This window comes from Paroedura picta, chromosome 6, assembly GCF_049243985.1.
Source record: "Paroedura picta isolate Pp20150507F chromosome 6, Ppicta_v3.0, whole genome shotgun sequence".
Taxonomy (NCBI): Eukaryota; Metazoa; Chordata; class Lepidosauria; order Squamata; family Gekkonidae; genus Paroedura; species Paroedura picta.
The window spans coordinates 88,390,824-88,408,973 of NC_135374.1; the positions used below are offsets into that span (position 1 = coordinate 88,390,824).

At 40.4% G+C, this 18,150-nt stretch overlaps 1 protein-coding gene across 7 annotated transcripts in view; it reads left to right on the forward strand.

Annotated features, from left to right (window-relative positions):
- MAP4K4 (mitogen-activated protein kinase kinase kinase kinase 4) overlaps nt 1-18,150 on the forward strand; it is a 181,608-nt gene that overhangs the window by 93,707 nt on the left and 69,751 nt on the right. For 6 of the 7 annotated variants that reach the window (XM_077343544.1, XM_077343545.1, XM_077343546.1 and 3 more), the window contains exons 4-6: nt 10,319-10,444; nt 11,944-12,054; nt 16,337-16,427. In XM_077343544.1, the coding sequence (XP_077199659.1) occupies nt 10,319-10,444; nt 11,944-12,054; nt 16,337-16,427 (328 nt within the window). Of the gene's footprint in view, nt 1-10,318; nt 10,445-10,969; nt 11,106-11,943; nt 12,055-16,336; nt 16,428-18,150 lie in introns of those variants that run through there. The other variant, XM_077343549.1, reaches the window with a different exon arrangement.

The window sequence follows — 18,150 nt, forward strand, 5'->3', positions numbered from 1 at the left end:
CTTATTTTCACCCCTGGTTGGAAATCCCTTTAAAATGTTTAATAATGCAGTGCTGAATTTCTCATAGCACTGACTTATTTTGCCAGGAATATTTGAATTATATTTTTTCCTGAAAAGTTTCTCATATATTTTCCTAGACTATTTTTCTATTTAAACAAATAATGTCATTTATTTAATGCTTCTTAACACCTGACATTATTGAATTGCAGCACAACAAATCTTGACAGCTGTAGCTGAACCGACTGTATTTACATTATGTGGAGTGGAAAATTTTCCACAGAAAAATGTAATGCTTGAAAATTTTCTGTCCCGCATCATTGGTTAGGTTAACTCCAGCATAGCACTTCTTTTTCATCCAGAAGCTTTGCTTTAAACCATGACTTGTCCTTCTGGTTTAGAAGTTAGTACTAAGCATTGTTGCCTGATCCAGGCACTGTGGCAGAATGTTGTGAAAGGAAGTACAAAAATGGAGACGGCAATCTGCATGAAGAGAAAGAAAAGGCATGCAAAACCCCAGCACGCATCTAACGTGGATAATATGAATTATGCCAGTGTGACCTCATAGCCCCCATTTTATAATAGGCTACTTTATCATATAATGTGTTGTGCTGTGCTGCCAAATCTGTCTTTTTCTCCTTTTTTACTATTATTCTCTCAAGTGACTTGTGTTAGTCATAACAAGTATAGTTCTACATCCATGTTATATAAATGACCCATATTAAGTGGTGGCTTAATAGCTAAGCAGGCACTATTAAAATAGCTGTTCATGCATTGAGGAATTGTTGATGCAGTTTTGATCCAAATTCAATTTTTTCTTCAAACATATATTTAGAAAATTCGTCTCCTGTCTATCTGTTCAAGGTGGCTTACAAAATAAAGCATAGAATACTATGAACATAGTTAATTATTAAAAGATAATAAAAACCTAGCTATTGTATTTAAACAGCATACAACATTTAGCAGCTGAAAACAAACATCTAAAAACAATGCAGATTGCAAAAATGATGTAAAACAGCCAGTTCATTGAAGGCCTACATAAAAGGAAATTGTTTAGGCCCATTGTCTCTGAGTAAGGTGGGCACCAGGCAAGCCACATGGGAAAGGATGTTCTACATTGAGGTGTTACCACCTAAAAAGCCCTGTCTTTGTTTGCCTGTTCTCTGAAGACAGAAGTATATAGAACAGAACTTGTGAGAAATATCCAGTTAGGTAGGCTAAATAATATATATAACTCCAAAGGGCATTAAGATCGAGTCAGCAGAATTTGATTAGGGTCTCCAGTCCCAGGAAATCAAGCTGGCCTCATCTGCCTCGGGCTAATGGGATGCTCTCCCAAGTGAGATCAGAAACCTGTAGGACCTTGTTGCAGCAGCTTTTCAGGATCTCAGGAGAAGGCCTTTCATGTCACCTCTTGCCTAATCCTGTTAAGTGGAGATACCTGCAACTGAACTTGGGACCTTCTGCTTGCGCGGTCTGCCACTGAGATCTGGCCCCCTCCCCATGGCAATTTGCAACTCCTTGGAAATGCCAACTAGCTAAGAAGGTTTCACAGTGGGAAAAGCAAGCGACAGGATGGCTGTGTTACGAAAAGCAAGGAACAAAGCAATACACTATTTACACTATATTGAAAGATATGACCACACAGTTAATAACAATATTGCAGTTAGTTTTAAGAGAACAACCATCTGTATGAAAAAGAAAAATAAGGGATATGGACTTTGCTGTCACCGAGCTCATTACTATGGGCACACTGATTGGGATTACAGACATGTATGCCAAACTTTATGGATCCAGTAATCTGTTGAATCTCACCAAAGTGCTCTTCAAGGGATTATCTAGACAGGAAACTCACAAAGACCTAGCCAGTAACACAAGTCATTATGTGGTAGAATTTTGTGAGGAACGTGGCCCCCTGCCCATAATGGTTGCTGCGCCCCAAGGGGTTTTCAGGGAAGACCCTGAGCCTGAGGAGTCTCCTTGGGCAAATGTCCAAAGAATAGTGTGGTACATGGGGCCACCAGTATGGAAATTAAAAACTGATAAGTCTTCAGGTCTTGTTGGTTGTATGAAAATGATGCAACAGATCCTATGATGTCACAAACTTCAGCTCAACTTCAGATTGTGTCTGAATGTGAAAATCTTAATAAATTCTGGATTGTTTCCCCCCTAAAGCTGAAATTATTAATTGTATTTAATCCGAACCCTATCGTCGAAGAAATAAAGCTTTAATGAAGTACCTGCATTTGGATGCCTTGACAGATTATACTTAGACTGAAGCCAAGTCTCCTGTCTTTACAAGCTCTTTTTATGTGTGTATGCATGGAATAAAAAGCCAGGTTCACATTCATCATGTATATCTGAATGCAACCCAAGCATAAAGCCGGAGACCAGCATAAAAATATGTATTTAAAACTCCTTAAGCAACTGGGAATAGATCCAGCAGCATTCATTTTTGGACCCACGATAATAGTACTCGAAAAGAAAAATAAACCCAAAAGCCTGGAAAAGCAAAAATGGTTTTGCCAGTACTTAAAGTTTATTCATCCTAGGTGAATTGCTGTGCAGTGGGAATTCCACAATCAAAACTGATGAGTCTCTCATTGACCTTACATCAGCTGGTGGAGGCACACAGAGCAGCAGTAGATTTCAACTGAAGGCTTGTATTGTAATTCATTGTCCTGTAAAAAATTAATTCAGTGTCCCTTGCCATCTAATACTGGCACAAGAAAAATGGTCATCTCAGAAATTATTTTAACTCTTATGGCGTTCTATAGGAATTATTGTGACTGAGACATAGGCCACTTGTATCCTGTTGTGAATTAGGCTGAGTCTTCGTTTGGGCCTTGCACTTGACTTCCCAGTAACTTTGAATGAAGTGGATGAATGCTGCTACTTTCAAATGCTTCTGAAGCTTGAGTAACCAGGGGCATTCTCACCGTGCTGAAAACTAAAAAGTGTTGGGGCTTTGAAGGCAATCTGAAAGTAATGACACGCTTTGTTGCCATCAAGTCACAGCTGACTTGCAGTGACCCTGCGGAGTTTTCAGACAAGAGAAGTTCAAAGGTAGTTTGCCAGTGCTTGATCCCGGGTGATGATCCAAGTATTCCTTGGTGGCCTCCCATCCAAATACTGACCAGGGACAACCCTGCTTAGCTTCGGCAATCTGACATGATTGGACAGGTCAGGGCAATAGTAAGCCTTGCTCATGGGAATTGTTGTTGTTATTGTTGTTATTATTACCCACCACTCCCAAGTAGGCTTGTGGTAGGTTACAGATGTCTAGTTAAAACCCCCATTAAAACCCTATTAAAATACAAATACAGTAGACCAACAACCCAACAATATGGCGGAAAACATGAAGCTGCCCTACAGTGAATTAGAGCATTGGTTCATCAAGGTCAGCATTTTTTACTCAGACTGGCAGCAACCTTCAAGGGTCTTTGACATCACCTGTTGCTGGGTCTTTTTAAACTGGAGATGCCAGGGGTTGAACCTGGAATGATCTGCATGCCGAGAAGGTACTCTAACACTGAGCCACAGCTCCTTTCCAGATGTCTCCAAAACTCAGTGTGAGGTCCATGTAACTTGTCCTTCTAATGGAGAGCATTTCTCTGACTTAATGCTGGGCTTTGTACACAGGTGGCAGAAGAGAGAAGGCTGGGTGCTTCAGTGCTCCTCCATTGCTCATTGTCATTTGACAATGGGGATGAGGTTCAGCTACTTTCTTAATTTGGGCTTTGGGTGAAGGTTCACAGGGAGACAATGTTTTCAAGGCTAGCCAGAATTTATGGACCCTTGGTTGAAAATTTTCAGAAACACTCAGCCTCCACCATGTGCACAAACATTTGTGGGTCCCATAAGGATAACTACTAGGACTGGTGCTATTTAATTTGTTCATAAATGATTGAAGCTGTGTAGCAGCAGTGAAAAAGGCAAACTGTTAGGAATTGTTAGGGCTGAAAATAAAACAGCCAGTATTATTGATGCCCTTGTATGGATCTATGGTGCAGTCTCATTTGGAATGCTGTCTGCAGTTCTGATCACCATATCTCAAAAATGACTTTGCAGGGCTGGAAAAGGGATAGAAGAGGGCAACCAATATGATCAGAGAGTGGGAGTGTCATCTATATGAGGAAGAGTTAGAGTCTGGGGCTTTGCAGTTCAGAAAATAAATTACTAACCTGGGACATGGTAGCAGTTTATAAAATTATGCACAGGATGGATAGAGTTTCTTGTGAATATTTGTTGTGAAAATTTCATGTCATATTGTTTCTGTTCATATGAAACATTCATGCAGATATGGGTTTTCAGGTGCTAATCAGAATCAAAACTATAGAAGACCGCATCAGAATATTCTCTATTCGCAGACAGTGAAAAGTAATTTCACTTTCTAAACTCTCAGAGTGCTTATTTGGAAAAATCTAGTAAATCTGAAAAGTCTTTTGGAAAAGGTGTTGTATTGTGGCTGTATTCTAGTTTGATGACAGAAAGTTGCTTTGAAAGGCTACCATTTTAAGGGAAGTCTGGCAGCGTACATGATACAGCTGTATCAAAGGGAAGAGTGTGAAGCTAAGTATGTATTTGAGCTGTGAGCTATTTCTCCCTGTAATAAATTGTTCAAAAAAAATACCTACGTGTATCACTCCATTGCATCCATCATAATATTGTGGCAGGGCTGTGACTCATGCATAACATGGTTTCTGTGAACGAGAGCTAATAAACAAGAGTAAACATTTCCTAGATACAAGGAGCTCTTCCAGTGTGTCTTTGTTGCATTGTATTAAGCAGGATGAATCTCATGATTTACCTAGTTGGAAAGGTTTTGTCCAGTCATCCAGTAGAGTCAGAGTACCTTTATTGGCAGTAGGTGTCATTGTTTATAGTTTGTAATTTATTAAGCTTTGTTATTATAATTTCTTATGTTCAAAGAGAAAAGGAGTGTTAAAAAATAGAGTATGTATAACAGCTGGAATGGAGAATGATTGATTCTCAAGGTATATTATTATATGAGACACACTAGTGGTAAATGAAAATGGGTTTGAACTCATTAATTGGAATGTGTTGACTTTTATCTGAATGCCAATGGTCAAGTGCAGTATTTTACAGCAGCCACCAGATATCACTGCACTTTATCCTCAGATGGCATTTTGTTGGACTTTTTTGCAGCGGCGGTTTCCTGCACTTTCGTGATGCATTTTTGTGTGTGTGTCGTCCTCATTCTTCTTACCTGTTGTTTTTACCAGATGCCTCAGCCCACTTTAATTTTTCATTCTGCATAAATTTCACTCTCTTCATCTCTCAATTGGCTTTCTATTCAATTTATGTGTGGGTTAGTTAAGAGTGCTTTTGGCATGAGTTTTTAAATTGCTTTGAAGTTTAATGGAACGCATAACAAATACATCAGTTTTGTTCCTCCCATCCCACAATGTCTCTTCCTCTATCTGGAAACTCCTAAGTCCTTCCTGCTCTGTGCTGTCTGCCATTCCCCCTTTTCATTGTCTTAATGAACAATAAAAGTTTTTTGTGTGTGAGCCTTGGAAAGGTTACTTGGGGACTGTTTGCTTGTGTGGTTACAAGTAGACATACTGATGCGGAGGAGAGCATTTGACTCGTTCTGCACACTCCATGCCTTCCACCATATTTCCCCCTCCTGTATCAGCTGTGTGATCTCATGCTTTCCTGTCTTGAAGCTTCAAAATGATGAATGAAAATGAATGAATGAATTGAGTGATTGATTTGGTTTTTATACCGGCCCCCCAACAAGCTGGCTCAGGGCAGTGTACCATATTATAGTTAACACATTAACACAAACAATTTATTAAAACAATTATTAAGAATTTAAAAATTTAAAATTCAGTTAAAATAAATTAAATGGCAACCTGGATTGAAGATCAACATCAACAGCCCCAGCTTAAATGGAGTTTGATCTTCCTGTATCAGACCTTGGTTTGGGGGTGACTTACAGTAGGGGACGGACAGTAGATGGTAGTCATGTCACTGGCTCCAACCAAAAGCCTGATGGAAGAGCCCTGCCCTGCAGGCCCTGCAGAACTCTGCCAGGTCCAGAAGGCCCAGACCTGTTCCGGGAGGTCATTCCACGAGATGGGGTTGAGGACAGATATACCACCATGGGGCCAGGGACCACCAACTGGTTGATATTTGTGGAGCAGAGTGCTCTTTGGGGGGGGGTGTGAATAGAAAGACGGTCTCTTAGGTAAACAGGGCCCGGACTGCAAATGGCCTTATGGGTGAGAACCAATACTTTAAACTTGATACAGAATTCAACTGGAAACCAGTGCAGCTCTTGGAGCACAGCATGAATGTGCACCCTTCAAGGTGTTCCTGTGAGGAACCTGGCCGCTATGTTCTGGACCAGGTCGTTTCTGGAGTGATAAGGGCAGGCCCACATACAGCAAGTTACAGAAGTCCAATAAAGAGGTGATGGTCACATGAGTAACTGTGGCTAGGTGTTCAGGGACCAAATAGGGTGCTAGTAGTTTGGCTTGGTGAAAATGGAAAAATGTCATCTGTGGTACTCAGGAGACCTTTGCCTCTATGGATAAGGAGTCATCGAAAGTCACACGCAGATTTCTGTCTGAGGATGCAACAGACAATTGGACCCCATCTAGGTAGGGCAAGCGTGCTCCTTTGCTTTGTTCTTTCCTACCCAGCTAGAGGACCTCTGTCTTTGAAAGGTTCAGTTTTAGGTGTTTCTGCTTAAGTCATCCCATCACTGCTTCCAAGCATCTGGCAAAGTTGTCTGCGGGTGAATCTGGGCAGCCATCAATCAGGAGGTAGAAGTAGAGCTGAATGTCATCAGCATAGTGGCCAATGCCGTTTCCACCCCATGGTTGGCCTGGAAGCCACACTGGAATGGATCCAGGACTTAAGCTTCATCTAGTTATTCAAGTAGTTGGTCCACAGCAGCCCTTTCAGTCACCTTCCCCAGGAACACTGAGTGCAGGATGAGATTATAACTGGTGGGGTCCTTCAGATAAAACAATGGTTTTTCAGTGGTGAACGGACTACTACAGTGTCCATTGAATGATGTAATGACAAACCATCCAGATCTCTAGACTGAGTTAAGGAAAAATAATAATTTTGCAAGCTAGTGTCTTCCCTTCCTCTGGATAACCTTTTTGCAATCCACAAAACAGTTGTTGTTATGTGCGAAGTCGTGTCCGACCCATCGCGACCCCATGGACAATGATCCTCCAGGCCTTCCTGTCCTCTACCATTCCCCGAAGTCCATTTAAGTTAGCACCTACTGCTTCAGTGACTCCATCCAGCCACCTCAATCTTTGTCGTCCCCTTCTTCTTTTGCCCTCGATCGCTTCCAGCATTAGGCTCTTCTCCAGGGAGTCCTTCCTTCTCATGAGGTGGCCAAAGTATTTGAGTTTCATCTTCAGGATCTGGCCTTCTAAAGAGCTGATCTCCTCTAGGACTGACCGGTTTGTTCGCCTTGCAGTCCAAGGGACTCGCAAGAGTCTTCTCCAGCACCAGAGTTCAAAATCCTCAATTCTTTGACGCCCGGCCTTCCTTATGGTCCAACTTTCGCAGCCATACATTGCAACTGGGAATACCATAGCCTTGACTAAATGCACTTTTGTTGGCAGGGTGATGTCTCTGCTTTTTAGGATGCTGTCTAGATTTGCCATAGCTTTCCTCCCCAGGAGCAAGCGTCTTTTAATTTCTTTGCTGCAGTCCCCATCTGCAGTGATTTTGGAGCCCAGGAAAATAAAAACTGTCACTATCTCCATTTCTTCCCCATCTATTTGCCATGAATTGAGAGGGCCGGATGCCATGATCTTTGTTTTCTTGATGTTGCGTTTCAAGCCAACTTTTGCACTCTCCTCCTTCACCCGCATCAACAGGCTCTTTAGTTCCTCTTCACTTTCTGCCATTAGAGTGGTATCATCTGCATATCTGAGGTTGTTGATATTTCTCCCTGCAATCTTGATCCCAATTTGTGACTCCTCTAATCCCACATTTCTCATGATGTGCTCTGCATACAAGTTAAATAGGCAAGGCGACAGTATACATACAGCCTTGCAAAAACAGTAGGCCATCTCAAATCAGTAGGCCATCTCAAATCAGCATGCAATATGTGTGCCATTTAAATTAATTTGCAGAATAGGGTTCATCGTGATTCAGGTGGGAACAGTACCATGTGGTGTAATGCTTTGGGGCATGCAAGCAGGCACAAACGCACAAACGCACTCACCACACTCAACTTGCAGGTAGCCCACCACCACCCCTCTACTGCCCCTGTGTTCATAATATGACATTCCGGATATTAGAAATGCCCCCCCCCCCCCAAATCGGCCATTTACGAGCTTGGAGGCAAGTTCAAAAACCTGCAATAATATCAGTATTCCTAGTAAAGGACTAATAAGATGGCTGTAGAAAAACACAGCACAACAGAAGTGACCAATCAGGAAAGCGCTTTCTCAAACAATGCCCCTCTCCCACAACTTCATTGATGCAAACCCCCCTGATATCTCTATCATACCATTGTCCTCATAGAAGTCAATGCCTAGATTTTGTATGTTTTTAAGTAGTGTTATTTATTATGATTCCCATTGCAAAGGGAATACTGTGAAAAGTGGTTGATATATTGGACTCGGGTAGTTAGCTATAAATATCTTTAGCAGTAAGGGTGGCTGTCATGAAATGAGTTTTGTTTTTAAGAAAGCTGATGCATCATAGGCAGAGAAAAAGAATGTGTAAGTAAATAAATAAATATTTAGGGCACAATGGCTTAAAGTGGTAGTTGATACCAGCTGCATTTCAAAAATTCCCAAGAGGGTTTGCCAGCCTTTCAGAACGCATTGTTTCTTTCTTTTAAAAGTTTACATATTTTAAACATATTGTTAAAAAAATCAAATAGTTGCAAATATAGAAGTTAGTGTGGAAAAAGGCTTTCCAGCATCGCAACCATAACCATCCAATTGAGGATATTGAAATCCCTTTACTTCTAACAAATGCTTAAGGTTGAATGGACATTGTTAAATCATTCTGGTCAGTTTGTGAGGGTAACTTGGATAGATTCTGCACATACATTGAATAATGCAGTTTCAGTGTGCTTTGGTAGCTGGATTTTTCCTGTGGCCCATTATGCACGGCCACTGAAATGGCGATTTCGGGTCACATGGAAAATGCGGAGGGAGAAGACGCGAAGCAAACCGCTTATGCACGGGACGGGATGCAACGGCAGCAAAACTCAGAGTAACTGATTATGCACGCGGCTTCTGGTTGCGCTCTGGTCACCTGGAAGCTCCGCCTTCTTCCGTGTTCCGCTAACACGGCTTTTTCAGTAGCATGCACCGAATCTGCGGCCAGTTGCAGCCGGCGCCGTGCGTTATTGGTGATTTTAGGCGATGACATTCCACCCCGAATGCAAACGTTCCCCTCCGTGCATAATGGGCCTGTGTAAAACAGGAAAATCCACTTCTAAAGAGCATTGAAAGTGCATTATCCAACCTGTGCTGAATGAGATTTGGTTTGGCATGGAAGGCTAGTGTTAAGCATTTTGTAAAGATCTTTGGTTTTTGCATTTAAAGCTGCTTTATACTCTTAATTTCACTGGGGAAAAAGCCCATGGTAGGTGGGTACTTAACCCTTTCTTCTTGTTGCTCCAGTATGGATATTCTATCTTTGTTCTCTTTCACTGAGGTCTTCTTTAGTATGAGATCATCCCATTATATTTAACCCTTAGATCTCACTCAATAGTGCAAGCAAACTGTGCCAAACCTAGATTGAACCTCTCTCTCTCTCTCTCTCTCTCTCTCTCTCTCTCTCTCTCTCTCTCTCTCTCTCTCTCTCTCTCTCTCTCTCTCTCTCTCTCTCTCTCTCTCTCTCTCTCTCTCATTTTTGTTCCTCATGAATATGATAACATTAATGCAGGCTTTCTCAACCAGCGTTTTGAGAAACTCTGGGGTTTTTTGACAGCCCTGGAAGGGTTTCTCAATTAAGTGGGAGTTAATTATGTTTTTAATTTGTTAAATGTTTATTGGGTGATTATATGGGCATATCTACCTGTTCCCTCCCAAAATGGCCAATTATGGGCCTGGAGGGGGTGGGAAGGGGGAGGGGCCCAGGTGGACATGTACACGGCTATGCTTCCCAAGCATATCCTGCCCAATCGTTCCACCTCTGGGATTTCTTGAAGTCTGAAGAATGTTTCAGGGGGTTCTCAATGACAAAAAAAGTTGAGAAAGGCTGGGTTAATGTGGGGGCGGGCTGTATCCTTGGGTTCATCACCAGTGCTCCAGCAGATGCATGCAAGTTAGTTAAAAAAAATTGTTTTCCCCCAAAGGATGAAGAAGAAGAAATCAAACTGGAGATAAATATGTTGAAGAAATACTCCCATCATAGAAATATTGCAACTTACTATGGTGCTTTCATTAAGAAAAGTCCTCCAGGACATGACGATCAACTGTGGGTAAGCTGATTCTTCACAGACATGCTTTACTTCCCCTTTGGCAGTTATTTGAGGGCAGCCTGATAATGAACAAAAGGAAGAAAATAACGTCCTATTTTAGGAACAAAATAATGTCCTATAATTATGCATTCATGTGAATAACCTTAAGAAGAAAATTGAAATGACTATTGCTGTTAAGTGTTCAATTCCCAGCAAAAATAACTTGATTTCATTGCTCAATTCCCCATTTCCTAGTAATAGTACTGGAAAAAAATACAAGTTTAATGCATTTAAAGGCTTATTAAGACATTTATATCTAAATTATTCATGTTTCTGAAGCAGTTTGCAGCCATAAGATAATAAAATCAATAAAAATATAAAGTTTTGGCACTAAGAAACTTAAATGCTCAAAGCTGTTGAAGTATAAAACTTCTTATAATCCATATGTAGAAGAAACATTTGCCATTCTCGGTTTTACAGTGTTTGAAACATCATCTGTTGACATTTTTCACTTACAATAGGCTGTGTTGGGAGCAAGTATTTTTAATGTACGTGCAGGAATGCTCAGGTACAGCTGGTGCAACTGGAATATCTTGCTTGGTGATGTCCAAACTGTGTGTTGGAAGATAACTACTGACATGTCATGATGGAATTGAATGATGAAAGGTTCCTATGAACCCAGGTATTTCTCACCCAAGAAGAGGCTGTCTGTTATGTTTCTGCAAGATTAACTTATTTTGCTCATCTCCTTAAAATCAGTCATTCTTCTGTGGGTCTGAATCCTGTGGATCTCAGCATCCAGCCAATCTTTCAGTTGCTCTTAGAACGGAATTGATCACCTTTGGATAGTCTGCCAGTTGACTCTCTGCATGACTCATGTCCTGACCTTTATTTTTTCCTGTAAAGAGGCACGCCTCAACATGTAGAACAACAGGCGGCAGGCATTTCTGAAGGTGACTTTCTTAATTTGTATTCAGAAAGCAAATCTTTTGCAGGGCAAGTCTGAAGTGTAGATCCAGTTCTAATAAAAAACAACAACAACAGCAAAACCCACATGTCTCAGCAAATAGATATTAGGAAACATGGATCTAGCTTTTTGTTATTCCAGAGACTTCATGCAGAAATGAAGAAACATAAATTGCAGGAGGAGGAAACAGAAATGTTACAAAGGTTGCTTAGTATAAACTCCTTTGCCGAGGCAGGACACGCCAGAAGCCCTTAGTCCAGCATGTTAAGATCTGTTGCTACTTGTTCTGTATATATGTATCATGCATACCATTGTTGTGAAATCTCATTCTCAGAAAACTAATGAACTAATGTGAAATAAACTTTTACAGATATTAACAGGATTTGCCTTATGATCTACATGCTGAGCTGTTGAGCTTGCCTAATGTCCTCATATGAACTTCCCCTTGATATTCTAGTAAACGTATATTCTGCTGTTGAATTGTAGATATTTATGTGTTATATGGAGTTAATTTATCGTGAATAATTCCTTTGTATTCTGATTTTTTTTTTAGCTCGTTATGGAGTTTTGTGGTGCAGGCTCTATTACAGATCTTGTGAAAAACACAAAAGGAAGTACTCTGAAGGAAGACTGGATAGCATACATCTCTCGAGAAATTCTCAGGGTGAGCAAATTAGAACACCCCATGCTTTTATTTAAGCAGGCAAGATTAAAAAGCACCATAAAACTAGGCTTGGCAGTAAAGTCTGCAATTTTAACTTTGTGACGTAGGAAAGGAATAAACTGAAGTTCTCAAATGTTGATTCGTTTTTGTTTGGTTTTTTAATCGGAATCAGAAGACCTTTATTGGCATACAGTTTTTAAAAAATCAAACTCAAGTGATAATGTACTAGTTTTATCAAAGGCTGTGTGCTGTGGGCCTATTTGAATGAGTGCTGTTTGGTTGCTTTGCCAGTGAACATGAGGGGAAGTATTACCTGTGTGAATGGTTAGCAGCAGCCTAAAACCACTAGAATGAAAAACTTTTCCATCAAAAAATAGAGCCTGGGGTTGCTCACATCTTCATTGATAACACTGGAAACAGAGATGGATAATGAAATACAACATATGTTTTGTTAATCTGCTACAGGACTAGTAAAGTTCAGTGCTTTGATGCATAAAGCCAGATGCTGAATTAACAGAAAGCCCTACATGCTTATTTACTTTGGCTTTGACAATGTTCTCTTTTCCTAGTATTAAGGGTTCACATTTTAAAGACCAAAATAGAACTAATTTCAGTATGGACCACTGTCATGCTTTACTAGTATCCATCTGTCCTGGCCCAAATATCTTCTCTTCTTGGAATAATTAGTTGACCCTAAATAAACATTTGAGAATAAAGTTTGTATAGGAACATGGGATCAGCACCCTTAATCTGGGTGGTCAGGTTTAGATCCCTGAGAATGTATAAGAACATGGAATATTGTCAGGGGTGTGTTTGGGTGTCTGCATGTTCGGGTTCCCTTGAGCAAGTAAGAGCAGGAATGTCTGAATGCCAGATGACCTTGCTTAAAAGGTTGTTGATAATTTTGGCTAATTTAAGAAAAACTTTTCCATTCAAAACTGCTCTTGAAGTTGTTCACAGTCCTTCAAAATAGGCAGCAAAATCAAGAGCACATTTCATGATAGGATAATAAAAGCAAGTGATTAATTACTGTAAATGCACCAACCTATTCCTAAAGCTCTGTTGGAATGACAGTGTTTTCAACAATTTCTTGAAACTGCAGAGTCCCTGGAAGTCCTGCCCGGGGGTGGGGGGGGAGTCTATTAGTTTGTCATCACTGATACAGTACTGTTCCAGGTAACCAAGAACCTGTCTTTCCGTATTGGTAACACCAGAAACCAAGCTTTACCCATCTTTTATAAGAGTGACAAGATGTAGAACATTGGCCTTTCAAATATCTACCCCTTGATTCGTATTCCTAAAGAGGTTCAAATTCCCTTCCTTTTTGACCTTGGATCAGTCATTCCTTGTCAGAATGATAAAATGAAACAGGGCAGGGAAGAATCATGTGAGGCTGTCCTCCTGGGAGGAAGGGTGAGATAAAAATGTACTAAACATTTTTTTCTGCCAACCCCTCCCACCCCACCGGTTCAAGGCAGTTTACAAATAAACAAGTTAAGGTGTTAAAAAACACTTTTGGCCAGCATTGTCGACTGAGCATCCTCCAGGACTGAAGCAGATTTCGCTAAAACTAAGAGCTGCAAATTTCCTAGATGAAATCATCCTTAAACAGGCAGCTTCATCTCTCTGGGATTGCATGGATTCCCAGCTGTATTGGCCTTTTATTTATCAGCTTGCATTTATTAATCACTTCTGGTCAAATGTGTGCAGGATGGGAGAATGTGTTATTCTGATCCTGTAATATATTAATTACACTAGATTCCTTCATTTATTTTTTTTTAAGTATGGTGCAGTCAATAACAGCAAGGCAGCAGCTTGTCTGGCTCCAGATTCTTACAGCTAAGACCAGCCAAATGCGTTTCCTGCAGTTAATATTAATCATTCAACGGGTAATTTCTGTTATAGCAAAAATTATTTTATTTATTTATTTATTTTGATGTGTCCCTTTGCAAAATACTTTGGCAGTTTGAGTAAAGTCCCGTTAATATAATACTTTGGCAGGTTGCATAAAGACCTGTTATAACTTCATGAGAGAGAGAGAGAGAGAGAGAGAGAGAGAGAGAGAGAGAGATTCAGGAACACAAATTGGGGGTGGATGAGGCACACCGGCCCAAATGCTCCCCCATGGCCCATTATGCACGGACGCTGAAACGGTGATTTCGGGTCACATGGAAAATGCGGAGGGGGAAGACGGGAAGCACACCGGTTATGCACGGGACGGGACGCGTCGGCGGCAAAACCCAGAGTAACCAATTATGCATGTGGCGATTCCGGCGCAGCTTCTGGTTGCGCCCCGGTCACCCGGAAACTGCGCTTTCTTCCACGTTTCGCTAACGTGGCTTCTTCGGCGGCATGCACCGAAGCTGCAGCCGGTTGCAGCCGGCACTGTGTGTTATCGGTGATTTTAGTCACCGCCATTCCACCCCGAATGTGCATTATTCCCCCCGTGCATAATGGGTCCATGTGGGTGCAGGAAGAGGTGGGGCAACCTGCCACGACTAAAACTCCAGCCTGCAGCCCAGCATGAAACCTCCAGTGCGTAAATGGTCAGAGAGAGCCAAACTGAAAAACAAAAATGGCACCAATTGTGTCTGTTTCTGGCTGGTCTGACTGAGAGGCATTTCACAGTGGCTCATTCCTGCCTTACAAATAAGCCCACAGAAGTCATCACTCGCATGACATCACTGATCTGTCTGTCAGCTCATATTTTTGGTTAATAGTATGTACATTATTTTCTTACAACCAACTCAAATGTTATAATATTGTAAGAGTTTTTTTTCCTTCAAGTTAAATGTTGAAAAAGGAATATTGTTGGGCATGATGGAAAATCGAAGACTACAGACTCTAACAATTAAGACAGAGTATGATTTAGACTTAATTAGGGTAGACTCTCCTGGATGTAAAATAATCTTAGGTCACATCAAAGGCTACTGGGGAAAAATGCAATGGCAACTCTCCCTCAGAGATGATAAAAGCCAGAATTCATTTGAATTGGAACGCATGAGAAGTAAAAATAAATGTGACAGTTTTATGTTAATGCACCATCTGAAATAGATGCTCAGTCAATAGAAGCTAGCCTGGGTAACCTTTGCTACAACCTGCAATTAAAAAAAATGTTTGCAAGTAATGCAATTTGTTTCTTCTGTGATCACTGGAATCTGCAGAATGGAACCTTCACTTATGCCCTACATTTTTTTTTCAGCCTGGAGATGAACTAAAAAACTTGCTCATTATTTGTGAAGTTTTAGTTGGCCCTTATATAGGAAGGAATCCCATGTTTCTGGCAAAGTACACCGTTTTGCTCTTAATAAGTTTGCAGTATTTCTCCTAGTGGGTTGATTTCATTCCACACTACTTTTATAGTCTTTTTTATAAGATTGGATCTGGCCAGGCATGTAATAGAAATGCTATCTCTACATAAAATGCCTTCATAAAGAACAGCAGTTGAGTTTCACTGGTATGATTCTTTCTGTTCTTGCAATGTCTGCATGAGTAGCATGCTATGCACGAGGAGCATTTGATCATGTTACACATGTTGTACAGAAAAGACCAAAAGGTTAGGTATCCCCAAAATATAAATATACAGATTAATATTTATTGTACACAACTAATGAAGTTTAAAAATTAGTCCGTAGACAAATAACTTAAATTACAAAATGTGCACCGTACAATGCTAGACCTACAATGATAGACCTAGTGTGTTTTGACCCCAAAGTGGGTCTTCCTTAGCAGTCTACTCCTGAACATGCAAGTGATACAGTGCAAAAAGTAGCCAGTGAGATAAGAAAATTCAGTTTATTCTCTATGAATAACAGTTTCAATAAAAATGGAACTGATAGAAGATGTCCATTTATCAAATATAAGTTTCCTTCACCACAGCTGTTTAAAAATTCTGGTGTGTGTCAATAGCTTCTGTGCATGTATGACAGCAAATGAGGAAGACCCACTTTGGAGTCTAAACGCATTCATTGTAGGTCTAGCATTGTATTGTACACATTTTGTATTTTCAATGATTAGTTGTACCCAATAATGTATATACTTATATTTTGTGGACACCTAACCTTTTGTTTCCTAATTACTGTTAGGTTTGTTGTTGTTTTTGCAACACTATCCCTTTTGGTTTTCTTGTGTACAAGGAAGACCTTCAAAACAATTGGACCATGAGTCTAGATTTTTAAAAGTTATACAGTAATGTAGTTAAAGGCTTCTGTTAGTTGCAGATTTCTTTATTTTTTTGAGGAAAAGAACCCTACATTCTGCTCTTTTCAAAATCAAAACATAGGGGTTGGCACATCTCCATGCTCATCATGTGATCCATCGGGATATCAAAGGACAGAATGTATTGTTAACAGAAAATGCAGAGGTGAAGTTGGGTAAGTGAACAAGCCTCTTCAATTCGCTTCCTTTTAAAAATATATATTTTGCAACTACTGCTGTCACTGTTTTTCAACAACACTTAGCCTGCTATGATGTTTCACTAGCTGCAGAAAAGAAGAACCTGAAAACCATCACCAGTGAAAATGTCTAATAAGTGTCAATGATATTTTGGGAATGCTTGGCTGTAATACTCCTGTGGTACGTTTATGCAGGAAAGCAAGGTAGAGTGATTAGAATAATAGTTGGATTATTCTGGATCTTGGGAGATCCAGGTTCAAATTGCTGCTTACCATAAAGCCCATGATGAACTTAGGTCAGTTGCTAACTCTCAGCAACACCTATCTCACAGGGTTATTGTAAGGATAAAACTGAGATCGGGAACTACCATGTATGCCTCCCTGATCTCCTGGAAGGAACAGGAGATGTGCTAAAAACAAACATGTTAACTTTTTTCTTGTTATTATCCCAGACAATTATGCATGGCTTACAAACAAAATTAAAATGTAGTAAAACATGATATGAAGCATTAAAAGCAATGATAAACAGCTTTAAAAAACTTAAAATGGGATTAAAATTAGTATCTTTAAAACCTGCTCACTTTAGTATCCCTTCTGGTGAGGATTTCATACCCTTTTCAGTGTTAGAGCATGCCTTATGAAAACAGAACAGAATTCAGCTAAAACGAGTTAAAACAGTCTTTGCTGGACCTTACATTTCTTTATTCCCTGTGGCTTTTCTTCTTACCTCTAACAGTGACTAGGGGATTCATCCATTTGTCTTCTGCCTCCTTTCCTGAAAGTGAAGGAGTAGCTGGCAGATGCAAGGCCACCTTCTACAAATAATACTGAGAGTCAACTCTGCGTTTATTTTGTCCATAATCTTAATTGCAGTAGAGACCATTTGTCTGTCTGTCTGTCTGTCTGTCTGTCTATTTGACTTATATCATGCCACCCGTGGCAAGCCTACCCAAGCATGATACAGAAACATCAGAAAAGGGCAGATCTGGGAGATGGCACAGCTGCTGAGTGTCAGTTTAGAGTCCAGCAAAGAAAGCCCAGCATGGACTCTTGTGATCTACTTGATCAGACTAGCTGGAGGAGAGACCAGCTGGAAGACACTTGCCGTCTTAAGACAGAAACTTTTTTCATGTTTCCGTTAAAAGTCCTCCTAAATGCAGTACAGAGGTGCAAAAGATTTTGACCATACCTCAGGTGACCATTGGGTATTTTCCAGTACTCTCCAGGGAACCAGCAATACCACTCCTCAGATTATTCCAAACGTTGCTTATGCAGGAAGGAAAGCTAGCCAATGCAAACTAGCATCCATTTACCAAAAGATATTACATTAGCAGCAGCAGTATTGTTGTTAAATGCCCTAGTAGACACTAAGGCAAGAGTTTCAAAAGATGGGGAAGAAAATTTTAATTACTTGTAACTTTAAATATAGCTGTTATGGATCCACACGTTATGCATCTAATAAAGTGATCTTTGACTCAAGAAAGCTTATATTCTGTTAGTATCTAAGGTGCCACTGGGCTCCTGCTTTATTTTTCTGCAACAGACTAATACAACTACCACTCTGAAATTACCTGTGCCTGCAAAGCATTTGCCAAGCTACCTGTTTACAGAATCTTGGGATCTGCAAAGTGTGCTTTCACAACGATTCTGTTTTCTTTGTGAAACAGCTGTTTGAAAAAAAATTGTATTCCACTTTTCTCCT